Source organism: Archocentrus centrarchus, chromosome 6, assembly GCF_007364275.1.
Source record: "Archocentrus centrarchus isolate MPI-CPG fArcCen1 chromosome 6, fArcCen1, whole genome shotgun sequence".
Lineage (NCBI taxonomy): Eukaryota > Metazoa > Chordata > Actinopteri > Cichliformes > Cichlidae > Archocentrus > Archocentrus centrarchus.
This window is the reverse complement of record NC_044351.1, coordinates 28247936-28274465: the sequence shown is the minus strand read 5'-3', so window position 1 is coordinate 28274465 and position 26530 is coordinate 28247936. Positions and strand designations below refer to the sequence as shown.

The following is a 26530-nucleotide window of genomic DNA, read 5'->3' as shown; positions in this document are numbered from 1 at the left end:
ACGTCATTCCAGACAAGATGACAAGCAGTAAAGTTTTACAATTAATACCACAGGAAGGAAGTTCAAACAACATCTATTATCTGTATTTTCCCCAGAGGATTTAATCCTCGGAAGTGAGGTCTCCCTTTCTAAATCATCTTCTGGAAATTAAGAGAGAGAGAGAGAGTGCTAACAGGAATGCCACACATAACCACAGATTACTCCTGCCAAGAAATCAGTATCTGCTCCCAAGCTAACATGTCAGTAGCAACCTCCTCTTCAGCGAAAAAGGGAGGTACCCAGAAACAACCAATACTCCCTAGCATTGTTTGCCTTGCTTGGGCAAACAATGCCAGGCTGAGACAGGTGATTTATTCTGGCCAGAGATATATCGCTGTCAGGCTTTGGTGTGTGTGTGGGGGCAGCACAGAGAAAGAGAGATAGATAAAGACAGGAAGAAAACAAGTGATAAGCCCTGCTTACAGCATGTAGAGCTGGCAAGTAAGCTCAGGGTTGGCTTGCCTGAATGCAGTTTGCTCTGCATTTCAACTAATCACCCCTTTCCTGCCAGGTGACCTCATTTTTTTCTTCTGCCATTAATGTAAAAATTAAAGTGATTGTTTCAGTCTGTCTCACAAAGAAAGGAGCCCCCCCCACCCCTTAAATTCAGTCCTGAAATATGATCTACCCTGTCATGTTCCTTAGCCACACACACTGAATTGTTATGCGTTATTACTCACATCAATTCCACAGCATACTACTAACATGGTTATATTACTGAGAGCATGTCTGGATGTTTAAAGAGAGAGAGACTGTATTTCAATGCTCCCATATCGTATGAAGATGCCAGTCCTGCAAAAGCAGAACTCAACTTGATTTATGCATGTCATTGTTGACATATTTTCTTATTTCTCACCAGTAGTCTCCACCCGCCATACACTTCTCATAGATGGGCCCATCCAGTTCTTTGACATCAGGAAAGATGGTCTCATGGTGGATGATGATCGTCTTGATGATCTCGTTGACGTGGGCCTGGCATGAGACCTGGTCCTGGCTGTCTGGTGTGGGCATGAGTGTGGGGCCAAAACATATGGCCAGGTTGTACGGGTCCATCATGTTCTCATCACTGTACTGGGACAAACTGAAATAGTGATGGAAGGGGGGAAAAAACAGTATTTAGTATAAAGCATTTCAGACAAATCATGACCAACATTAGTAGCAATTCATAAACTAGAGGTATTGCTCAGTAAGCAAGGTCAGACAGGAAATACAGGATGTTCTTTTTGTTAAACTCACTGGTTAAGGAAGGCAAAGAGGTAGCGCATCACAATGAGGACAGATCTGGGAATGGTCAGGAGGATCTTACGGATGTACAGAGCTCTCTCATACAGGTTGTCTATTCCTATAAAAGTAAGAAAAGAGTCTGATGTTAACAAAATACAATGCTATAATGCAAGAAAAAATATATATATACCAGGACTTCTGATTCAGGCCATGAAGTAGATGCCTGGGGCTCATTTCTGTGCACTCATCTATCTGACAGTGTCCACATATTCACACGTCTAAAGATCTAAATTCAGCCAAATACTTATCAGAATCATTAAAACTTTGAACAACAAAAGGTTTACTTATATAAAGTCTGTGTGGCCACAGGAAATCTATTTACTCTGTGGTAGTTACCGTCATCACAACTTACATTTCTCCCCTGACACCACGAAGGAAGTACTTGGATGTACTCTATATTAGAACCTAAACTAAATGCTGTCACTTACATATTTTGTTTTTCAGCCTTCCAGAAATATCAGCGATATGTGGCAAACTTCACTAAAGCCTTTATTCATAATTTTTACAGAGACTAAACATTTGTGCTTTACCAAGATGTAGCCAGAGGATGTCAACCTCTCTGTCCTTTGTTACTATTACGTTTGCCCCGGTGTGGCACCTGAAGCAGGCTGTTTTACTCGGCTGAGCAGGAGCTGTGCTGGCTGCTAAAAATAGCCATGTCACCCTCCAGCCACTCTGTGCCATCTGGGATTTGAGCTTCTGGGATACTTGTGATGCATTTCATTTTTCATGAATATCCAACTAGGATTCTGTGAGGCTCGCGAGCGCTTCAGAAGCTCCTATTTAAAGATCTGTTTGAATGCAGACTTATACATCATGTGCGTATACACATCCCCACAAAACATTCCCAGCGCAATTTCCAAAATGAAAGATATCACACGCCACAGGACGCCGCTGCGGTGAAAATGAAACAGTCGGCTGAGAGCAGTTAAATGATCTCGTAGCTGGTCTGAGCTGCTCCATATGGGAATAAGGTTTATATATGGAGCCTGCTGGGCGCTCAGCCCACACTGCAATCACTGGCATGTCTAGGAAATGTAAACAGGGAATCCCCATCACTCATCCAGCACAAACGTGTAAACGATGGTAGACCCAGGAAACTCACGAAGGCACACTTCACCCACTTGTGAGCACACAAAGCCTGCATGAACATAAAAACACAAGCACACGCGCTACACACGTACTCACACAAAGAGTCGCACAAGGCATCACAGCGCACGTCCATGTGACTTTGTGCGTATTCAATTGTTCTTTAACAAAGCTGATGTAATGTAATCCAGTGTCATTAAAGATCAGAATAAGCAATACAAAGAGCTGACTGAACTGTGAACTGATTCAGTCCAAGTGACAATGTGACCATTCTTGTGAGGACTCCACTACAGATTCGGCCCAGCGCTGTGGACATTTAACATTCCACAAAAACTCTATGGCCAGCTTTGTGCCACTCACAACACTCAGTACTCAACCCAGTACAGCAGAGCAGTACCCACAAAAGGTAACTCAGTCTTTTAAGAAGAGACTTCAGAATAGCAAAGTATTTAAACAAGAACTGTGCTTCATCACAAAAAAGCAGCGTCTCCAAATTTGAAAATTTTCATTACAGAATCTGTAAAGCTTCAGTGTTTTCCCAACTATGGCACACAAAAAACAAACAAAAGAAAACAGGTCTACAGTGTGAAGACAGAGGATCTGAGAGCCAACTGAAATTTTAAGTTATACTTTAGGATAATACTGCAGGACGCACAGGTGTGATATCATCACATACTGATTCTGCTTTCAAGGCAAAATTAAAAATAAAGCATGGTACATATGATAGAAAAAAATGCCACAATTTATTTAATTTGCTCAAAAAACAAAACTGCACACAGTTTGGAGAAACTTATTTTAGTGTATATTACATTAAGTTTACTCTGTTTTTATACTTAAATTACCGGAAAACATTAAAATCATGAGGATCTAAATCCATCTAAATTAGACAAATATGCTCTTTCACTACAGTGCAATAAATAAAGACTGAACACGACGGCACTTTTTACAATTAAGAGCAAAAAGGTAACTCATAAAAAGTGCCTGATTGAAACTATGCAAAAATAAGTTCTTACTGATGCATGAGAGCAGCTCGTTGAACCTCTCTTTGGGGAAAAGAGGGTTCTCCAGACCCCGGAAGTACAGTTTGAGAACACCAGCCACTGAATTAATGTCATGGTTATTCTCATCATCTGCCAGAGGGTCGTTTCCTAAAACACAGAGCAGTGAGCAGGTCAGCTGGATATTTTTAATGATTAAATAACTTGTATTAATTTATGTAATGTACATAATTGCAGACTGGCTAAACAAAGATCAAGGTGTTATCAACATCTTTTATATCTTTTATTAAGCCCTATACCTCTCTCAAATGAGTTCTTGATGTCATTGACTTCCAGCTGGGATCCAGATACACGAAATATTCCTTGGTGTTGGAGGCCTGTACGGGGAAAAAAAAACCCCCAAAGAAACAGGGTGATGAAGCAAAGAAAAGCACAAGACAAAATTAAGAGCTTAAATCCACCCCAAATGGTGGTCATTCAAATAAAAAATAAAATAAAGCTGCTGTAGTTAGACCAAAGGGGCACATCCTGTTCATTAAGTTCCTTCACTTTGATAATTAAAAATACTAAGTGTAATTAGTCTTTAATTTGTTTTTTGTTTTTTGGGGGGGAGGGGTGTCTTCCTCCAAGATTCATCTCTGAATGTCATCAGCTGGCTGCCAGATAAGATGCAGCCATCTGATGACATCTGCTGTCATCTTCAGATGCTTAAAAATCAAGATTCTTTGAGTCTTTATGAATCTGGTGTAGAAAGTAACATTTAAACCCATCATTCATACAAGTTGGAGCTTTCTGTCGCCCAACATGCATGGGAATGTCAGCAGAAAAGGCTGCACAGAGGTAAACAGGATGGAATCTGCATTTTCCCATAACAGTGACTGCATTGGAATAAACTGAAACCTCGACATATAACACTATGACCGCACCCAAACAATTACCATCTGGAAACTGCTGAAGTGTTACTTTGCACCACACTAGATAAACCTAAACAGGTTGGGTTATAAGAAGACTTCAAGAAGATATAAATACAGCAACGATTTTAACACTTTAAGCGTCGACAGCGTACTCACCATACAAATTTATGTAGCGAATACAACTTTCAACCACACGAGGGATAGCTTGACCAGAGTCCTTTGAAGAAAAGTCAGACAATGAGGGGCTTTTTGTGACATGTACAAGAGTCTAACCAATACTAAATTTCTCAAAGTGATACAATAATAAAATCTCTGGTGTATAATGCCCTTGTTTTTCTACATAAACACAGAAAATAAAAATTCTGTAATGAATAGATTTTGTGCCACAATTAAAAAAAATAGGGTTATAGCACATTTTGAGGAGCCAATATAACCAAAATCTAATCAATTAAAACAAAATCAAAAAAAATATATCATACTATTACTCTCTTAATGCATATCTGGTACATGCGGACTAATATTGCTGACCAGTTCAATGTATGGGTTGCAGTCTAACAGGAACTGGTCAATATCATGCTAAAAGTATATAATCATGCACACCCAGTGTAAGTGAAGCTGGTGAGTTTAGATACAAAGCGGGCGTTGAGATCTTATTAAGACAGACTGACTTGACCTCACAGCTATTTGTTTGCTCATGGCCCAGTCTCCCATTATAACTCACGGTTATGGATTATCACAAAGTACACAAAAATCACTGACTAGCTAGAATAAGCAGATTGCAACTGCCCTCCAGTCTCGCTAAACATACCTTCTGTCTTTTTAGGCTAACAATCAAGAGCTGTGCTTAAATCAACAAGAGCTTATCCGAAGGGGCACACACTCAACACGGGGTTCGGGGCAGAAATGGTGAGATGAGAGCACTTAGATGTGGACTGAACTCTTGTTCTGCTTCTGTGCCGGCTGCTCTTGTGAATCACTGTACATGCCTTTAATGATACAGTGGATCTGTTTACAGCCCTCAGGGGTATACAGCGAACCCAAACACAACAGCCATACTGAAATCGACTAGCTATTATTGGAGTGTAGCAGTGAGGGTTGAGGCACAGGTCTGGGTGCAGCTAGATTATGTAATGCAAGCTCTTTGGATATGAGAGGCTGGGATGACTGCTCTTTAGCAGATAAATTGAATTCTGATTTTAAATCGGGAGGTTTTGTTATCAATTTTCACAGACAACTGGAATTACAGCTGTGACCTTCAACTCAGTCTGTCCAAGTCGTAGGTAAATAATACAAGTGAAAATGTTGTTAATGCAGAACAGATACAGAAAATGAGAAAAGGTAAGCAGCACGGGCCCCCCCCCAAGATGCCTCAGAGTGTCTACCTGATGTCGAGTGTGTGAGTTCCGTCGTCCACGGCTAAAGAGAAATATCGCAAGAGTCAGAGATGGAGAGAGAGATGGAAAAAAGAGAAGAAAAAAAAAAAGCAAGATCCAGATTAGCACCTCAGCAGATTCCCACCAAAGCTTTTACTACGAGAGTGCTGCATTCCACTCTGTGCTGGCATCAAACCCATAACAAAACAGCAGGAACTGGACAGGACCAGGCAGGACTCGACACGGCCACCAGTGAGAGGTGGTGAAGAGGCCGGAGGAGGGGAGCAGCACACCTTATCAGTCTGGCATCCGCCCCCTGACTGCCATCTATCCTGCTGTTTTCACTGGCCTCTGCTCTCACGCTGGAAGAGGAGTAAATATCTCTGCCAGAGCAGCTCAGTGATGCCAGGTCAGCAGTGAGTCAGGGGAGCTGATGGAGACAAACATTTATCCTTCCAACTGCTGTTCCTCTCCTCCCGCGGCCCTCCAAATCTATCAATGCCACCCCCCACACCTCGGAAGCAGACCGCCAGAGCTCACTGACTCATGAGGAAGGTTTCCAGAATCCATCTTAGCACAAATATGTTCTTGTTTTGTTGTTGGTAAATGATAAATCAAAGCTAAGACGCTTGCGGGGGAACCCACCAAAATGGCCAGAAAGCCAGAGCGAAACAGAAAACAGATAGGAGAAGGGAAAAAAAAAAAAAAGTCAAGCAGCAGACTGGCAATCAGTACCTTGATAAATGACTCCAAATTGCCATTAAATAACCTAACATTAAAAACAGAGCGGGGTCTAGCCCGCCGGGTGCCAGTGTGGGTTCTGAATGGGCCATTGGGATGTCTAGAATACAAAGAATGAGTCAGAAAAAGCAAACAATGCATTTTATGGTTTCTCTCTTTCCATGCATTCTCCCTTCACCTTTCTATCCTTTAAAAACCCGAACTAAAGAGGAGCATGACTAATTTTTAAAACCTTTCAAGTCCAGATGATGGACAGATGGATAAGGGTATTTTTTTCAAACACAGCTGAAACCCATGAAATAACGTTTCCTTTATAATCTTCTTTTTTTCCCCCCTCAGGCCAGAGAAATGTCAGACCCACTGGGAGCGTTGTATGTGTCAGCATACAGTTCGTAACAGAGCCTGCAGGTGACAACGCTTTTTAGTTAGCGTGTGTGTGTGTGTGCGTGTGTGTGTGTGTGTGTGAGATATAATGTCTTTCTTGTGACCTGGAGGACTGAGATGAAATGAATCCAGGACTTTGGTTGCCTTTGCTGCTCAATCATAGTGACAAATCCTTTTTAGTGAAAAGTCCTGAAGATTTTAAAAATTGTGACAACCCCATCAGACTTTGCAGAGCACATGGTGACATACTCTAATGTCTTAGGACCTTAGAGTAGATCAAAACTGAAAGATCAAAAATTACTTCTTTTTGGTCAACAGCACACCTAAAACATTTGAGTTTGAAAGTGTGACCCTTCCACCTGCTAAAATATGAGGGCAGGGTTACTAGTAATGGTTCATGTATGGTTCTATGATTGCCGGGGTTTTTTTCCCCTTCCCTGATCCTCAGTGGTCCTGACTGAAATATAACTTAGGTATTTTCAATAAAAATGTTTAAATTAGTGATAAAAAGAATTAAAAAAAAAAAAAAAACTTTTTTGTGGTCATTTTGGATTTCACATGAGAATTTCTAAGGCAAACCATCCAAACCAAAGCAAACCATGAGCTGAAACAGTCACTGAAGTTTCTGTCATTGTTGAAAGGAAAGAATCGTAGTACGAATATGCACAGGTGCTGATGTGTGTATTTTACCTTGTGGTCATGTATTCAGCTCTGTGGCCTGCAGTAAGGAGAGAGAAGAGACAAGAAATGACAAGAAGTTAGTTGGGTGGACATGCCAAGAGCCATCTCTGTGGTCCCTGTAGTGAATTGTGCATATGGCTATTGAAGCATTTGCCATCTGTCCACAACCACTGGTCTCTTGAGCAATCCAGAAGAAACCCATGCACACAGTTTTACGCACACACACACACACACACACACACACACACACACACACACACACACACACACCATATTATAACTTGCACTGAGACCACTTTAGTTACATTAAATTATAGTTCAAACATCTAACAGGACACAGATGCACTTCTAAAGGTTTGTGGGCACACGCACGCATGCGCACACACAGCTACAAGTTTAACCAAGTAAAGGAAGAAGCAAAAATAACTACCAAATGGTTTTGGATAACAGGAAAAATCTCAAATTTTTGGGTGATTCAAACTGTACTTCATATAGACAACAAAATGACTAAGTAGCATGTGGGAGAAGCAGGAGGCTTTTTTTCTTCCTCTTAACGTAAGGCTCCATTACTCATTAAGTGTCGAGTTTGAAGGAGACCACTGGGAGCAATGAACTGACAAACACGAGCTGAGCCCTTTAGGAGATCCTACCAATGTAGAACAAAGGGAGTCTGTTCTAATACATGGCAGGCCATTAAGTTTGGAGCGAATCAATCACTAAGATGGATAATACAGGTTCACAACCCCCCCCCCTCAGCTCTGACTTGCCTGGTTTAAAACCAGATTACAATCTATGAGCTTTGACTGCTGGCAAAAACAAACAATGGGACGTTTGCCACAGAACAGGCTGAAACTGCTCAAGGCCGACTGCAGAAAAGAAAGAAATTCAGTAAAATACACAATAACTTGTTATGCTAGATGTTTGGATATTGATTTGGGCTAATAAGTCATTTTGGCTGGGAGAAAATTTCCCATTTGAAGGTATGATTCAAGTGCAAGTACAATACAATGTAGATTTTAAGGGTAAGAGGTTATGAATGTACCTTCACCGAGTGCTCTCTTCAGCAAGTCGTGCTTGGCTTGTAGTTTGGAGATGAGATTACTGCCTTCCAAAAACTCACGGAATTTCTGTGAAGAATTGAGAGTAATTACACAAAAGCCCTGAGTGCCAGCCGGAGCACCCACTCTTTAAGACGCCAATCTACGATGAAGCAGCCAAAGGCAAAAGGACGTACTAAGAGCGCCTTTAAAAGCCCTTATCAGAGCATGTCCATCCTCAGATTGCAACAAGACTGTAGCTAGCTTTCCAAAAATGGAAATATTTTGGGATGGTTACTCCTCTGCTAGCTGATCAAAGATTTCATAGGGACAATGTGCATAAGTCACACAGAATATCAAGTATATTCAAATGCAGATAAAGGCTTTGATTTTATGCAACCCTAATCCTGGAGTTTATGATAAGACAGGATAAAATCTGCTGTTTTCTCTTCTTTACAAAAATAAAAATCAACCATAAAAAGTAAAGAGGCATTAAAGAATATGCATTTGATATTTCTGTTTTCTACAAAAACAGCATCTTTGAAGTCATAATTTTTGCTAACTCACAGCAGACCTTTTCTCTGTGCTCACCATGAAGTAGAACTGCTCCGTCTCTTGCTGGTTGGCCCTCCTCTTGGCAATGCTGGGCTTGCTGAGGTACGTCTCTGACACTGTGGACTTGACTGATTCGGTGGACCGGCTGTGATGGAAGCACTCAGACACATCATAGTCTTCAATGGTCACCATGTCCTGTATGGTGGTCAGGGTTGCCTCTGATGTCTTTTTGATCTGTGAAAAGAAGAGAAGATGAGAATTTGTTATGAGCAAAAAAGCTGCCTGCATAAAAGCTTGATGTCATCTCTTCACTATCACCATGTTACAATCTCAGTGTATGCAGCAGCTCGTTTCATCACACACTCTAAAAACCACTCTCCCATGACAGACTTTAAAATTCAGGGGGTTTATGGCAAGATGAATGCTCCTTAACTAAATAAATAAAAAATACACTGATGGTTCAAAGTGACTCCCAATCTTTTTGTATACACTCACCAGGACCAGAGGTGGACAGTGTCTGCTGGAGATGGGATATTCAGTTGTAGGCTTTTAAAATTCATTTTCATAACCACCTTTTCACTGTCAACAGTTCTTCCCCGAGAGCTTATAAACAGCAGGACTTGATCAAGCGTGCCCCATCACTTAGTGCGAAAGATGTTCAACCACTGCAAGACCTGCAGGCCATGACTGTACGCATAATATTATGACATAAGATGACACAGCATGTGACATCCAAATAAGAAGGTAGATAACAGCCCCATAAAAGTTAACGATACACAAAGGATACAAAACAAGACTGTGACCCGTCTGTCTCATGTTTAAGCCTTTAAAGTCATCCTAAATTTTAATATATATATGGGATCAAAGCATTTGCAGGGTATGCAGCAATGACAGAGAAACAGAGAATATAACCAGAGAAAATGTAAAAGGAGACAGACGGGGAGGAAGAGTCAAGAGACAGTCAGGTGTGAGCATGAATCACTGATGTGGAAAAACTGCAGAGCTGATGCAAAAAACACCAACAACCACTTCCCTGGAAAAGTCCAGCAAAACCTTTGTTAGAGTGTCATGGAGGCTCTGATCAATTGTTGCGATTTTAAAAGGTGGCGAACCCACAGGCCAATGGGACCCTGAATGAAATGCATTCCTCTTGATTATTCTTAATGATCAGGATAACCCCAACTCAAAAGGTAGTGACCCCATTTGTCAGTTATTTAGTGAGTACAACCTCAGTGCTAGTGGAAGAACAAGGTGGACAGTTATACACACAATGACAACTGTGGACTACGGCTTGTTTCTTTTCAACTGCTTGGCCCGTGACTCACTTCACCTTCAAAGGAGAAGAAAAGAAAAGAAAAGGGTGTCCTGAAAACCAAAGACGCCTTTTCAGCTTTCATGTGTTGCTGTGATGAATTACAGCACTGACACACATGCTTGGGCATGGATGTAGTTACAGAGTTATCCAGCCTGTCATGAAGGAAAAGAACACACACACACACACACACACACACACACACACACACACACACACACACACACACACACACACACACACACACACACACACACACACACACACACACCTAACGACAGGTTGGAAAAATAAATGGTAGATTCAAAAAAGTAAACTTTTTAAAGTATGACAAAAAATCTACAATAGTACACTAAAGGCAAGTGTGCACACTGACAGGCAACTTCTTATGACATCCAGTCATTAGTTACACTTTCTGGGTGTGTTTGGGTTCCCTCTCTGTGTCCCTGGCAGCCTAATCCAGGGTGGCACCATAAAGGCAAGAGGCCCTGCTGTCATCATGGAGACGGGAGCCACGCATGAGTGATAGAACCGCTCCCAGTGAAAAAGTTGCCGAGTTTATCAATTATTCAGCAGACGAATAGTTACCAGTGTTCAGTGCAGGGCTCAATTACAACAGAGTTCTTGGAGAGACTTGGTGGATGTGTGCATTAGTCCCCTGCAGCTGCACAACAGATTTGAAGAAAGTCTCTGGGATAGAGTTACTGTTTTCTAAATCCAAAACCATAAATCAAGCGTTTCCTATAGTTTCATATGAACATTTCACAAGTAAGCACAGTATCGGTTTAGTTACTGCCCTCATTAACTGAGCTGAACTTAACTTCGGCACTGTCAAAAGCCAAACATAATTCCAATCACCAAAATTTGAAATAAGTGTTATTCTGCAGAGCAGTTTATCCACTCAGTTATTCATACATCTGTCATCATATCTCAGAAGTCAGACTGCTGTCCACAGCTTTCAACAGACCCTGCAGTACAGTAAGTGTGTAATTTGCTGATCTTCCGCTGTGAGCATGCACACACACACACACACACACACACACACACACACACACACACACACACACACACACACACACACACACACACACACACACACACACACACACACACACACACACACACACACACAGGCTTTGATGTGCTTCCCTGATATTTATCTTGGAAAAAACAAACACTCCCTGCAAAGATGATGCTATTAAGATTGCCAGGGTTTAGTGTGAAACATCTTGAGAATAACCATTAAGTGTGCTTGTGTATTTGCAGGAGAAGACGACAGAAATCAGAGGAGGAAAACTAGTCTGTATGAGCACAGGGTCATACAGGGGAAAATGAGATCTAAATAGGCAGATTATTAAGTCTGCAAGAAAAGACAAATCACAATGACTGACTGATGAGGAGAAATTAAATTGTGTCCTTAGAGAAATTACTTTTTTTTTTAATGGAAAAAAATCCAGCAGGATTATGTTAAGCCCCACGCCTAAATAAAAGTCAAAAAAATCCTCCTCCTTGTGTTGCACTCTATCCAGCACTGATGCAGAGTAAATTATTCAGCGATGTTTTCTTTCACCACTTCACGGGAGGCAAAGATGTTCGAGGAAGCAGCTGCACTTCTATTTAGCACTGCCCTGTAGTTTTTCCTGTCCAGATAAAGACAGACTCTCCTTCTCCCTTGTACATTTGACAGTCAAGCTTGTAGGTCGCCACAGTGCTTAGAAAGTTCATTTTCCAAGGATGTATCTGGCACGTCATACCCAGGAAAAGAGGCCATCTGGTGATCCTAACATGAGGCAGCGGCGCCCTCCAATTTTGACCCACCAGGACATCCGCTTCAGCGAGGCAGGCGGACAAGGACATGAAGCAACCGGGGCTTTTCGGCTCAAGCGCGCTCTCATACGCACACGCGTGTTCGTGCACGCGTATATGCATAGTTGGTTAAATGCTTTACATACTGCAGGTATACTGTGATAACACCAACAGGACTCAGACTGGTCTGAATATACTCCATAAAACAACACACTGTGAATCCAATTAAACAGGCTGCAACTGAGGATCATTTTCACTAATGGTCTGAAAAAAATGTCAAATTGTAAGAAAAATATACCATTATAATTTCTGACTCTAAGATTTCTATAACTCTTCTTTTAGCTGAAAAATCTAAAGATGTTAATTACAAAGACATAACATATGCACTGGGGTGGGGGGTGGGGGGGGCTGGTTTCCCAGAAGAAAAGTCCATTGTCACAACATGATCAATGTTAGTCATTTCATCTTTGAGAGGGTTTAATTTGTGCCTGATCCGGTTTTTCGCTGTTAAATTTATCTCACTCATTGGTCTTCTACAGCTGTACTGGAGTTGCATGAAATACACCATATTAAGACCATTCAGTCGATAAAAAAAAAAAAAAAGTGTATTTGTCACCGAGGTCTGTGCTGACAGCACATACCTAAAGAAGCTCCTATGATTCTGAATGAGGATCATTTAAAAATTAAAATAATTAAATTCGAGCCAAACACTTCCGATATTCTGGGACCTGCTGTAATACGCTAAACTTGCAATTACTACCAGCCACTCACAGGTGTTCGCTCATTAATCAGAACTTTAGCACAGTGAAATAAGCTGCACATACGGCTATTCTATGCTCATTACCGTTCATTCCTGTAGATGCATTTTCAGTCAGTTTAACTAAAGAGTCAACGGGATCAAAGGGAATATGAAAATGAAGTGAATATAGATGAAGTTCTGAGGCCTGCTCCTGTGTGCGTCTTTGTAGAAGGATAAAAGGAGAAAGTGTAGCAATGTGGAGGGACAGAGAGAGAGAGGAGAAGCAGGTCAGACATGATACAAAAAACAGCCTGATGGAGGTGATTGCACTCTGTGAACTAGCACAGAGTCAGTCTTTCTTCCCTCTTTTTTTTTATTTTTTTTAAAAAGTCAAGTTATTCAAGCGTGCTGCAGTTGCATTAAAACAAAAGAGCGTGAGAAGCAAAGATGCACCTACAATGTCAAAAAGAGCAATGAAGTACTAGCTTGAGAATCAAGTCTACTAGTGGGAACATGAAGACTGAGGCTTAACACAGGGTTTGATGGCTACCTGCAGGGCGTGCGCAAGAGGAAAATACATAGTCTGTAAGTGTGTCTATGGTTTGTCAGCTCATCAGCAGCTATGTTCTGTCTCACCTTGGATGACTTCTGCCTAAAGTTAACTTTGGTTAGTATCTCTAAGTCTCTGTCAGCATCTTGCATTTTGCACACACAAAAAAAGAGCCACCGAATCTCTGGCAGACAACAAAACAGAGACAGGTTTGACATAACTAAACCCGCTGCACCACACATACCCAGACATGCGATTTTCATTTTTTGTGCCCCCGTTTTACCTCTTCATTTTCAATCTTCAGAGTTGCAAGACGAGACTGAAGCTGCTGGAACCTCAGGATGAGTTCCCCATTTACTGGTGGCTGCACTGAGATCTGACACACCTGCAAAAAGAGACAAATTATATCATCACTGACCAAGAAGCTGAAATTTCAACCTATTGTAGGAACAAGGTCACACAAGCTGTAAATTTAAACAGGATGTAGGCATTCAAATTCTTTTTCAGTTGCAAAGCAAACCACAGTGACTTCTGCCAGATGAATGCAGACAACCTCAGAGCAACAGCTAGTAAATAGAAACTGTATCAGCAGAGGGCCATCCAAACAGTAAAACTCTTAACACATGTTGAGCTACATGACTTTGGGGGAAGTAATAACACATGATTTGTTAATTTCAGTGCCCCATAAAACCTGATCCGGCACCCCAGACATAATAAAAAGTTCCCTTTTTTTTTCTTTTTTCCTTCCGTTTTTTTTTTTTTTAATGAATTCTAAATTTTAAGTTATCCAGTGTATTTGCACTACTTATTAGATATAATCCAACTGCACTGCATACTTCATCTCCCATGTGAGGCTGGAACTCAAATTTTGCCGGTGGGCAGAAGGCCGTAGGGTACATCTCCATGAACCTCTGTCGGTCACTTCGTGGATCCAGACTGTCCACTGCATTTTCAATGATATCAAGGCCCTCGTGGCGTGACGTCTCCAAGTTGTATTCTGCAGACAGGTAAGTCCTCAGGGCACGATTCAGACTGGCATGGTAACCCAAATCACAGCACTGAATGGAGAACAGAAAAAAGAAACAAAAAAAAAAACAAACAAAAAAACAGCTCATTAGATGGACTTTACCAATTATAGAGCAATGAGAAGAAGAAAGTGTGTGTGTGTGTGTGTGCATGTGTATATATACACTCTGTCCCCACCCCAGTATATTGGCAAAAAAAAGTAAGTGAACAATTAGCTCAAAATCTGTTCAGGTATATTGGTTATTTTGTCATCGCTTCTTCAGAAGCTAAACAGATACAGGCCTGTAGTTGATTCCAAGTGTGACATTTGCATTTCAAAGTGGTTTCTGTAAATCCAAAAAAATGGGTCAAAGGAGCACTCAGTGCAAGTGAAACAAGATATCCTTAGTGACAGCAGCAATAGCAGCAACAATGAGTGGCCAAAATCAAGAATTTGTTCTTTTCTTTCTGAATCAGTCAAACAAGTTAAAAAAAGAAAAAAAAATACACTGGTAAGCTGGGCATCAAGTGAAGGTAAGAGTGGTGGATGATCACAGCATCCTTTCCATGGTAAAGAAAATTCTACCTCAGAACCTGTAGTCTTTTAAAAAACACACATCGATGTAGCAACATCCTGAAGTCTGTCATAAAGAGAAGACTTCATGAAAGCACAGGGGGTTACGCTCTAAGGAGAAAACCAGTGATGAGAACAGAAAGTAGTTTACTTGCCCAAACCCATTCTGACACATGTAAACAGAGGATCACTATGTCAAAAAAACCCCCAAAAACAAAACAATGGACTTAATGTTTTAGCTAAAGACAAAGAGTGAATTCATGAGTAATATTAATTTAGTGTGCAACCTTTATTTATAGATGTTAGTTTGTAAACCCAACAGCAAAAAGCCAACAACATAATTAAAAAAATTTTTTTGTTAGAAACCAGGACCAACTTTCAATTTCTAAATGAAAACTTTCACTTTATAATCAAGTGACAAAAAGCGAGTACATTTTATGGTTAAAAAAAAAAAAAAAAAAAAAAAAAAAAAAAAAAAAAAAGACTAAATGACATCCCAGCACTTTCTGAGCCAGAAGTATTGCCTCTGTGTTGCACAACTTGAATGATACCTCTGGGATCTGATGTGCCAAGGTCACTCCCAACACCACCACCCACCTAGAGTTACACATGGAAAAACCCCAAAACGGCACGAATAATTATCAGACACGATGCTACAACCAGTCTGCTTGTACCCTGTTTTTAACTATAAAAAGGTATCTTCATCAATAAAACAAATGTGTGTGAGCCTGCACATAAAGCTCATGCAGAGAGCATCTCTCACACAATCACATGCACACACACACGCCCTGGTGAGATGTGAAGGCTTCTGAGCAAAACTGGGAGAGGGGTAATTTCAGTGCACAGCATGCCGCTGAAAAGAGGTTGCATTTCTCCCTCTCTCTCTTGCTCTCCTTCAGCCCTGTCTGGAATATAAAAACCCAAACACTTGCCAAAATCCCAGTCTTCTCCTGTTTCCTTAGAAACGCGACAGAAAGTGGTGCAGTAAGTTTATCTCTCAAAAAAAGAAATAAGGACCCAGGTGAGCCATGATATACTGTGAATAAGTCATAGAATAGAATGCCTTTATTGTCATTATACAGGATGTACAATGAGATTGGAGGTCATGTATATCAGTATGGCTAAAAAAAACAAAAACCAAAACATGATCTGCTTACAAGGCAATCAAATTTAATATAAAAAAGTATTTTCAGGGTCAGGGCTATTCCCTCTTTCATTCAACCAATCTGAAATGTGAAAAAAACAAAAAACAAAACACTGTTACATAATGTATAACTGAATATTTTAAATAGGATTTCAATAAAGGCACAGAGTATGGTAGAAGGAAAGAATAGCTTTCGTGACCAAAGTTAATAAAGCTGCTTTAATTCTGTCCTGCACTGTAATTTCCATCCTACAGTCTGGTGTCCAAAACACTTGTATTAAGCACAGCTGCTAAAGTCATCAGTCTCTCTGCTGATTATAATTTTAAATCTCTTCTAAAGGTCAGAGTAATTGGTAATTGGTCTTCTGCATAAGAAGCACAACGAAATATAAGAAAATCTCTTTTTGGATTGGGGGGGGGGGGGGGGGGGGGGGGGGCAGTGATTAGGGTTGGGAGATTGTCTCCATAGTCTAATTGTCCTACTGCAGCCTGGTATCATAAAATAACATAACAGCAGGCATGTATTGTGAATGTAAGTGTCATGTAAAGCCATAAAATGACACTAAAGTGCACACAGTGTTTACTGTAATGAAGCACATTTATTACTAATTTGATGATAATACTGATTTGATGCTTTATTGGAAAAAAAAAAAAAAAAAAAAAAAAAAAAGAAGCATTGCGCTGCCTTGATTGGCAAGCTAATGTCAATCCCTCTGACCACTATCAATTCCTGACAGTGTCTATCAGCACAACCAAAAGATTGGTTGGACAATAAATCAATAGGCTAAATGTCACTGTAGCATTTTAATCAGCATCAGCCAAAGAATATTTCAGGAGGGCAGTAAAAAAAACAAATAAACACATAAAAAAATGGGTCTCACTACAATTTGAGCTACATTTACAGGTAACATCTTAAAAGGATTTTTTTTTAACCATCATATCCCTCAGCCTTGGTTGACAAGCCAAAATGCAAAGTTAATTGTGAAGAGACCCACCCTATTGTTGTGGAACAATGCTTTATGATTAATAATATAATATATAATGTATTGTGTACCAACCAATATCAATCTCTTTTAAAAAAAAAAAAAAAAAAAAAAAATCTACACTGGAGATTCAAAAAACCCGTGTTTTTAAAAAAAGTGTCAATATTCTGCTTATTTAAGGTCCTCAGGAAAAAAAAAAAAAACTTTACCCAGTCGCACCTCAGGCAAACAAGTCTGTGCTGAAGAAGAAGCTGTCTCACAACACAAGCAACAAAATCCTGTTGTTTCATACTTACATCAATTAAGTCCGACAAGTCGTGGATGTAGTATTTGTAAACGGATGAGTTTGACGCTTCCAGCGTCAGCAGGTACTCGTTTCGCGCTTTGATCGACTTCAGCTTGTTCTCCGAGTACTTGGCTTGACGCTGATGAGAGAATTAGAAGCAAGAATGAGAGACAGACAACAACAGAGCAAGCAAGAGAGGCTGAATTTAATGAGTGGAGAGTTGCCGTTTGACAAATGATTATGTTTTCATGTCTCTGCACGCACTGCGAGTCACATTGCTGGGACCGGATTAGTGTCAAAACAACATTTTCAGGAAACACTTCAGAGGAGAAATAAGTTAAATTCCGTTATAAACAACATTTTTAAAAAAAAGGGAACAAGTATGGAAAAAACTAACCCCCCCCCACCCCCCCAGACACCTCAGTGTGAGCCATAAGATTTGAACTTACACTTCCTCTTCAGCAGAAAACCATGAGGCTGTTAGTCAACATGTACTGATCACTGCACTGGGCTCTGATTCACACACTCCAGATCATCCACATTTTAACACTTCCCAAATGCATTCCTGGAAAATTTGTGTCAGAAAAATCCATTCCCTGGAATTTAATCATTTGCCACAGAAATTTAACAGATGACAGCAGGCCCGTTCTGGGAATACAAAGCTTGTTCTCCTGACTGTGACAATACTTCCAGAGCCTCAACTGGAAAAGCCTAAACCACGCATGTTTTTGTGACGGCATCATTATAAAATGTAAATGTGGGAACTCTCTGAACTATGTGGTGTCTTTAGACCAAAGGCGTGACTACTGACTCCTAGTTTAAAATAAATTAAATGAATCCAAACACCTGGCATCTCACCTTCTCTTTCATCTTCTCAATTTTCTTCACAGAGCTGCGCCTCTGGTATTTTTCCTCCATTCGAATGCTGAAGACAGGATCACCCCTGCCAATCTGCTTCTCCTCTTGTTTCTCAGCCTCTTTCAGCTTGCTCTCGGCGCTGATGCTCTCCGAGTGGTACATGTGATACGTCTTCATCACCTGGATACAAAGAAAAGTCGGTCATTATTTTTATTTCAAGACCATAGTCTGAATCTGTGCCATCATTAGGTAAAACATGTTGGGTGCTGGATTAGTTCCGGTGGGGTCAAAGGTCAGAATAATCCATCTTTGTGATCATGACCTGACCTTTTATAACCCACAACTAAGGCTTCCATCTTCTGACTCGTTCATTTATCACCCATTGATTCAACTCAGGTCAAAAGCACTCATCTCACACAGTTCATCTCTCGCTAAACCACAAATCAAAGACAGTCTTTTTTTGTTTGCTTGTTTTAATGAGGCGCTTATATAACTACAACAACCATAAATCACATGTCTAATCTCGTGTCCAACAGGCTGCCTTCACTGCTTAATGTTTGGGGGAAAAAAGATGTACTCAGGAAGTTATCCAGAGGGAAGCCAACTCCTTTTAAGCTTTGACTGTTCAGCTCGTCTTCTTTTTACTGAGCTGGTATTTGGCTTTTTTTCATGTCCATTTAACATGTAGCATAAACTTCTAAAAGCCACAATCAAATATAAGAGGAACCCACCTACCAGTTTGCTGTAACTACCTAATGCAGCAGAATTTTATTACACTGACAGTGAGCTGCTCATTAGAGCCACTTCCTAAAGCCTGAATCATCCTCCTCAGAAGAAGCCATGCGTTACTCATACTACTCCATGGATCCATTAGGCAGTGACTCAGTTACAAGTAGCAGGTGAACTACAAAATACAAATAATGAGCTCTACAAGAGAGCTGAGAAATGATAAAAGTCTTATTAAAGCAGATGATAAACAGAAATGGGGCTCATAGGAAAATACTGATGAATCACTGGCTGTGAGAGGAAAATTAAAGCTAATTCATGATGTCAACATGCAACTACTCTAAAAGTAGAAGAGGCTACTCATCGCCACAGATCCATGAAAATGAAGAAATTAGGGGAGGAAAGCAGAGGGAGGAAAGAGGGCTGAAGAAGAACCAAAACAGGTGAAAATGAAGAGGAAAGGAAATGAGATCTGAGCTGATGGTTCGTGGCAGTAGGCCAAATGTACTGAACTAAGTAGAAGGGCAAAAATTGCATTCAAACGCCCAGGAGAAGGCGGCGATATACAGCATAGAGTGGCTTAACCTGGAATGAACCGACTCCAGCAAATTACAGCTCCGGAACCTGTGTATGAAATACACTTGTCTGCACAAAACCTCAGCTTCAGTACAAATAGAGACTCACCCATTCAAAGTCTAAACATCTTTCCCCCAAAGTGAGTTATTTCTGTACAAGTGGAACAACAGAGCAAAGCCTGGTTTGTCTGGAGCCCTTCGTCTTTGGTGGGGTTTGGCTTAACTGGAACCAGTTTAGAGATGGGTGACTGACCTTGGGCCGTGTACTCCTCACTTAATGGTCTGGAGTCTGCTACTGCTGTGTTTACTTTACCGCTTTTTTTAGAGGGACACATTTAGAGATGGATGAGACCTGTTATTTCATTGGTGGTGGCTGACATTGGGACTGTGGCTGTCTGATGCAATAGCTACCCTGTGTGTGTGTGTGTGTGTGTGTGTGTGTGTGTGTGTGTGTGTGTGTGTGTGTGTGTGTGTGTGTGTGTCGTCTCCTCCCAGTCGAGTTAAAGCAGGTCAAATCTAGAGCGTGGACTGTGGTGAGAGTGACACACATTAGGGTTTTGGAGTAACACGTTGTGTTTGGAGCAGCAAGGGCAGTGACGGGGAGAGTGTAACGTCCCTTTTATAGTGAGTAACTGAAGACTTACTATAGAGGGACATGAACAGTATGGCTGAATTCCATTTCGTTACATTCTTTTAAACTTCAGGTTTGTTATTTTTGAAATCCCACTGCCTATAAAGCCCATCAAGATTATGTGACACCATAGATATACAAACCACATGGTACATTATATGAGCTACACAATACTTAAAAATCAAACCTTAACTGCATCCTTTCATCTTATTTTTTAAGAATTTGTTGGAGTCTGCAAATCCATGGCTTGTGTGAGGCATTAAGCATAATAGTCGAGCAGAGCTGATGTGGTAGTTGAGGCAGTGGAGCTGGCTATTGATTCATGGCTTAAGTAACCAAATTAAAATACATACAGAGTGCCAACCTGTAAACTAGTAGTCTTGGGCATATACAGCATAATAACAATGGCTCTTATTTTGACTGCAGACCTTTGATGCATGTAATGAAACCTGGGCTTTTCCTGAGTTTTCTGTCTCTCTCTGATGTCAGCTATTGAAAGAAATAAAGAAAATCTGTAGAGCAAGTTGCTGTTTGGCTCCGACCTCCCAGTGCGGCTTTGCATGAGTTGTTCTCAAGAGCAAGAAAACACAGCTGAAGAAAGCCATTAAAAAACAGAATATGAACTGTAATGAGTCAAGCAAACATGAAGACGAAACTTTGCAGCTTTGAATAGCTGATTTACGAGAGTAAAGGGGACAGTTTTATGCTTCTGTGGTGCAAAGAAATTTGACTTTTCCTGTACTTTGTTTGCAATGCATTTGCTTGAATGTTTAATTTAGAATCCCTCAGACATCTCCCGGTTTCAGGGTCAAAGATGTCAGGTTGTTACAGATAGGAAGGAATGACTGCGCTCAGTACTATAACAGTCTCAACCACAGTCAAGATGAATGTACTAGTGAAAAATGCATTAGTGAGAAAAGGCAGTCATTACTACTTACTGTGTATAGCTCATTGAGGACTTTCATTAAGTCTTCCTGGAGCTGAAAGGCTATTTCTTTACTCTGTAAAAGAAACACAGAAGGAAAAACAATAAGAGCAATACAAAGAAATCACCATTATGACACAAGAAATGCATGTTCTATCTAGTAAGTACCCCTTTCAAAGCAACACATTATAATCACTGTGGGAACCACCATTAATAAACTGCAACTTCACAAATCTCTTCAGCAAATGCTGACCGTTCACTCTATATCAAGTTTAATATAAGTGACCAGACACTGTTCCCTACTTTTAATGGCACGCACACAAAAACGGAGGAGTGCATTTATAATCCTGTGTCAAATACAGGGTTTTGTGTGTGAAAGTGGTGTCAGTGTCATACGTCTAGCTTTTCCACTTAAATGATCGAACACAGCTAGAGTTTCACCGTCCACATGCTTAACATATTAGCTGGCCTCTACGCCTGAATGTAAAAGATTTCTTCCAAATATGTTAACTCAATCAGCCATGCCACAAGGCTGACTTAGTAATACTATCATTCACACACCCACATTAATGTATCTCATGGTTGTGGGATACAGCTTAACAGTGCTAGTGTGATGGATTTAGAGAGGCCTTTACTATTAATTTAACAGTGGAGCTTCCATATTTCTTTCACATTGACTCATATACTGTATCAGATGTTTATAAGATTATGAGTCATGACAATGAATTTTTGATCTCCCCACTATAGCGCTGCTACCTGGATGATGTTACAGCCTTGGCCTGCGCACCAGGTCTATGTCTAACCCAATTATCCTCAGACAAAACTCATTCTGGGAGCCGCTCACAGCGATAGGACGCACATGCTTTCTGAGCGGGAATCAAGTCACCTCCTGTAGTAGGACTGACTAGTGATTCACTTCTGATAAAGATGCAGAGCCATAATGATCAAGTAAACACAAAATTTTATTTAAATGTGCAGCCAGTATTTTTTTAAAAGGTGCCTTGTGGAATTTTTGACACTATGTAGCACTGTGGAGCAATGTTTTTAGGAGTGCAGCTGCATTTTTTATGAGTACACGAGCAACAAAATGCACATTCCTGCCACTGGCTTCAGACTGTTGCAGTGGCAACAGCTGTTGCCAAGCAAAGTACTGTAGCTACATAGCTAAACCTGTTTGACAGAAATCATGGATGTGTGTTTCTAAGCACAAGAGATTGTAAATCATCTTAAAGCACTGTTTTTATATTCTACAACATAAGAAATTGAAAGTAGCCAATCAGCCAGTTTTAGCTGCAAGATCCAATTCATAAAGAGATAAGCTGTAGCAAACTAACGGTGCCAATTAATTTGCTACACTGAAATGTATTGCATTGCAGTTGTTTATTACTAATGACTCAAGTGACCCGTTGTGGTTAAACACCTCAATGATCCAAGTGAGTTCTCAGATATGATCATCCTTCCACAAAATAACACCAGTTTTTGGCTATAAAAAGGGCATCTGCTGAACTCTGCATATGCAACTGACCTGACTTGTACTTGTACACAGGTTTTCACAGTCTCTCACTCTTGTTCTTTACAAGTTGCACACAGGTAAAGGCTGTACAGTATCCAAGGATATGAACAGACAGCAAAGAGGATTACACTCTCAGTCACTGGCTGCCAGGCTGGTGTCTGAAATTAGAGAGTCACGCTAGGTGGCATGGCCGATCAGCAACACCTACCTAATCGCCACCTGCTCTGTCATTTCCTTGGTTTGTATCTCTTTACTTAATCAAGAGCAATTGGCCGCTGAGGCCAGATAACCAGAAGCAACAGACTGAGCAAGAGGTAACCTGAGGCATGTTTGACACTTGAATGTAGATAAGGGAGTTATTAAGCACTCTTGAGTTTTTGGTGAGTTAAAGGATGACCTAGTCCTTGGGTTTATCAATCCTGAGTAAACTGCCTCTTAAATGTAGATTCACAAGCTCGTAAAGACACAGACTTTGCCCTGTGGGAAAATCCATTAGCAAGCATCAGGTCAGTGGACAGGACCTTTGACTATCTGTCAGATCTAACACACATCAGTTCTTCCCCATTGAGAAGGCTGGGAAGTGATCCAGAGCGCAATGAAAAGCCTTCTCAGAGATCACAAGATCTGCAAGAAAGAATGTGTGTGCATGTGTGTGCGCGTGTGTGTACACATGTGAGACAGAGACAAATACTGAGGTGACAGTAAATGGCTATTACATTCAAGAGTGCTTTTTATCAGAAAAAGCTACATGTAGCACGAGGTTTTGTATTTTGGAAATGATCAGGCCTTTCAAACCTAAATTCAAAGCAACAATGGTTGTTTACCAAATGCTGTGCTGTGTAACCCATGTTGCTGATTTAATTTGCACAACTTTTTCCCCTTTCTGCTTACAGGAATCTCAGCTGGGGGGTTTCCAATTCAGTCTAATTCATTAAAAGGATCCTACAAATGGGTTTTCCCTTTTAACTTCATACCATCTGTATTCCAACCACATTAGAAAGATGAAACAAACCCAGAGAGGAGAAACCATGGCGGCATTTAGGGAGTGGTGGGTCTCATATTGCCACTGACATTAATCATGGTATAGAGATGGCAGTTGCATATCCTGCAGGGCCCGTGTGTAGATCAGAGTGCCTTGCCACTTTAACTTGGAATTTAACCAAAACCCATTTTGAGGGAGCATCAAAATTTAGCAGTATTATAGCAGAACAGGAACACCACAGTGCTTAACAAATTAATTAGGCCACCAAAAAAAAAAAAAAAAGTTTTAAAATGTGTTTCAAACTAAAAATTCTATTGTTATTTATTAGGGCAATAAGCTGAATTAACATTTTTATACCCATATTTGAACCAGCACATTGAACTTCTCTGAGAAGTCAGAAATTAATCATTCATAACGTTCAACCACTAAAACTACTTTTACCACTGAAAACTTTTTCTGTTCAGGAATGCAAGTAATGTATTTTGCAGTACAACTGTAATTTGTTATTTTTATTTATCAAAAATAATGTGCAGTTAAATAGATTCAGCTTTAAATTACATTTAATATTTACACCTGTGCCTTTTTTAAATGACCTTTCACTGCTGGGAAAGTTCAAACCTGCCTCCAGCTCTAGGAAATCCACCGTGTAGCTGCTGCCACAGAATATGACTTTCATGAATAAAACAGGGCAGAGCAAAACAAAGAGCCAGTTGTATGAATAATGAAAACTGGATACATGTGAGAAGATCTTTCCAAGCATAAAGAGAGAAGGAGAGTCCCGCTTCTCGACTCTTGCATTCAAACAAAAAGGGGAAGTATGTGGTGCTTCTAAAGAAAGTTGTGGCTTCTTTTTAAGTGACCGCAGTGCAGAACTAAAGAAATAAATGCGTGCACCAAAACAGCAAAACCATTCAACCGGAGGATGTTGACCGAGACAATACGACCACTATGGGGTCCCTTCTCTGCCGCTGCACCTCGCAGCATGAAACCTGAACATACAAGGAAATATAAACATGGGTCTTTGATGTGGTGGAAGGATGACAACAGTACAGCTGTCTCCTCAAAGCTGTGAGGGAGCCCACGTAACATAGGGGACTTCTCTGTTGTTTGTGCCTCATTATTGAAGCTCTGCAGAGATCAAAGGCTCAGGGAAGCTTTAATTAGAGTGTGAGCTGTGTCTCGGGTCTCCGATGAGCAGGGACCTCCCATCAGACTGCTGTTTGTCTGCACAATGTCACCTGGATACACAAAGTAAATGCCAACTTTAAAAGGACAGTCTATAAAAGTGGTTAGATACTGCAGATTCCACAGCAGTAATGGGGGTGCAGGTGGAGTAATGACAGGACTATACTATTGCCTTCTGACCTGAACTAAAAATATAAATCAGGATTGAAAGTAGTCTATCATTACGCTCATGAAAGTATGTTAAGTCAGGAGAAGCAACAAGACTAAACTCTGAGAACCAAGCGTCTGCTTCACATCTGCCCTCGTTAGTAATCCTTTAAAAGGAAATGGACTGTTGCAGCTTCCTGTTTGTGTGCTGGGGGTTTGAGACAAGCATTCAAAAGCCCAAGCAATGGTACTCTAAAGAACAAATTAAAAAAAAAAAAAAAAAAAAAAAATAGAAAACACTTTTACTTTTTATATCAATATGATGTTAAATAAGTTTGCAGGAAAGTGGAGCAAAGGTTGTGCAAGCTAAATTGACACAAAGGCACTCCTCTAAAGAAAAGACACTTTGTAATTTAGGTCTGCGGTGACTTCATGTGACTCCTGCAACATAGGAGCTCATAATCTGTTAGGGAGTCGTCAGCTTTGTGGTGGAAAAGGCAGCAGATTGGTTTTGGTCATAAAACCATGGGAGACTGAAGGCATACTGAATCTAAAAGAGTGGTGACCAGGTTCCCAGTGCATTACTCTTAATTCAGAAAACTAAACCACAGGAGCCCCACACCGCATCATACCATCAAACGCAATGCTGAATATATATCCCGCATATCATGCAACTAAATATACACTGTTGTCAAATGAATGGATGCATTAAAAGTGAAAGATTGTTTATATAACATGAGGGCCATGGAGATACTGCTGCCCAATGTGACCGCTATGAAAAATCTGGATCGCGTTAGTGGTGACTTTGAGTGTTTTGTTGATCAAAGACAAAAAAGCACATGTGACCAATTTTTTAGCAGAGGTCAAACATCAGTACTGTGTGTGTGTGTGTGTGTGTGTGTGTGTGTGTGTGGGGGGGGGGGGGGGGGGACTTTAAAAGCAATCAAAATGAGACTTCAGGAGTTTAGACAAGGAAATGTTGACACCATGAAGGTAGCTAATTTATGCACTTATAAAAGGAATTCTGTATTAAACATTAGGCACATGAGTGTTAAACCATAAAGGAAATGAATGAAAGCAAAATGAACAGTCCCTGCTGTGATTCTCATGGGACAAATGAAAAGAATAATTGTTCCATTAACAAAGTAATTTTTAGTTGTGGAGTTGCCACTTTATTTCATTCTGTAGTGTGTGTGTGTGTGTGTGTGTGTGTGTGTGTGTGTACACCACCTCAACACTTAATTAGCTGCAGTCCAAAAATCTACATTGTATTTTCAGCCCTCACCTTCTTCAGTAGCCGCGTGGAGTCCTCGCTGATCTGCATGAACCTCATGATGACGTTGTTGAGGTAGATGTCACTCAGAGTTGCATGGTCCTTACTCTCCCTCCTCACCTGGTTCAGCAGCAGATACCAACAGTTGACCGGTGACAGCAGATTCTGGTCTTTTCTGAAAGTGGAAACAGGTGTCAGATGAGTTAGGGAACAAAAAGTAA

At 40.6% G+C, this 26530-nt stretch overlaps 1 protein-coding gene across 5 annotated transcripts in view; it reads right to left on the bottom strand.

Annotated features, from left to right (window-relative positions):
- srgap1a (SLIT-ROBO Rho GTPase activating protein 1a) overlaps nucleotides 1-26530 on the bottom strand; it is a 75296-nt gene that overhangs the window by 13543 nt on the left and 35223 nt on the right. For 3 of the 5 annotated variants that reach the window (XM_030730916.1, XM_030730917.1, XM_030730921.1), the window contains exons 3-17: nucleotides 26322-26484; nucleotides 21223-21285; nucleotides 18353-18532; nucleotides 17505-17633; nucleotides 14339-14560; nucleotides 13786-13887; nucleotides 9132-9329; nucleotides 8546-8630; nucleotides 7513-7540; nucleotides 6433-6538; nucleotides 4481-4541; nucleotides 3710-3787; nucleotides 3426-3560; nucleotides 1276-1381; nucleotides 896-1120 (exon numbers count right to left, since the gene is read on the bottom strand). In XM_030730916.1, coding sequence (XP_030586776.1) covers nucleotides 896-1120; nucleotides 1276-1381; nucleotides 3426-3560; nucleotides 3710-3787; nucleotides 4481-4541; nucleotides 6433-6538; nucleotides 7513-7540; nucleotides 8546-8630; nucleotides 9132-9329; nucleotides 13786-13887; nucleotides 14339-14560; nucleotides 17505-17633; nucleotides 18353-18532; nucleotides 21223-21285; nucleotides 26322-26484 — 1881 coding nt within the window. Of the gene's footprint in view, nucleotides 1-895; nucleotides 1121-1275; nucleotides 1382-3425; nucleotides 3561-3709; nucleotides 3788-4480; nucleotides 4542-5706; nucleotides 5741-6432; nucleotides 6539-7512; nucleotides 7541-8545; nucleotides 8631-9131; nucleotides 9330-13785; nucleotides 13888-14338; nucleotides 14561-17504; nucleotides 17634-18352; nucleotides 18533-21222; nucleotides 21286-26321; nucleotides 26485-26530 lie in introns of all 5 variants that reach the window. The other 2 variants (XM_030730918.1, XM_030730920.1) reach the window with 1 other exon arrangement.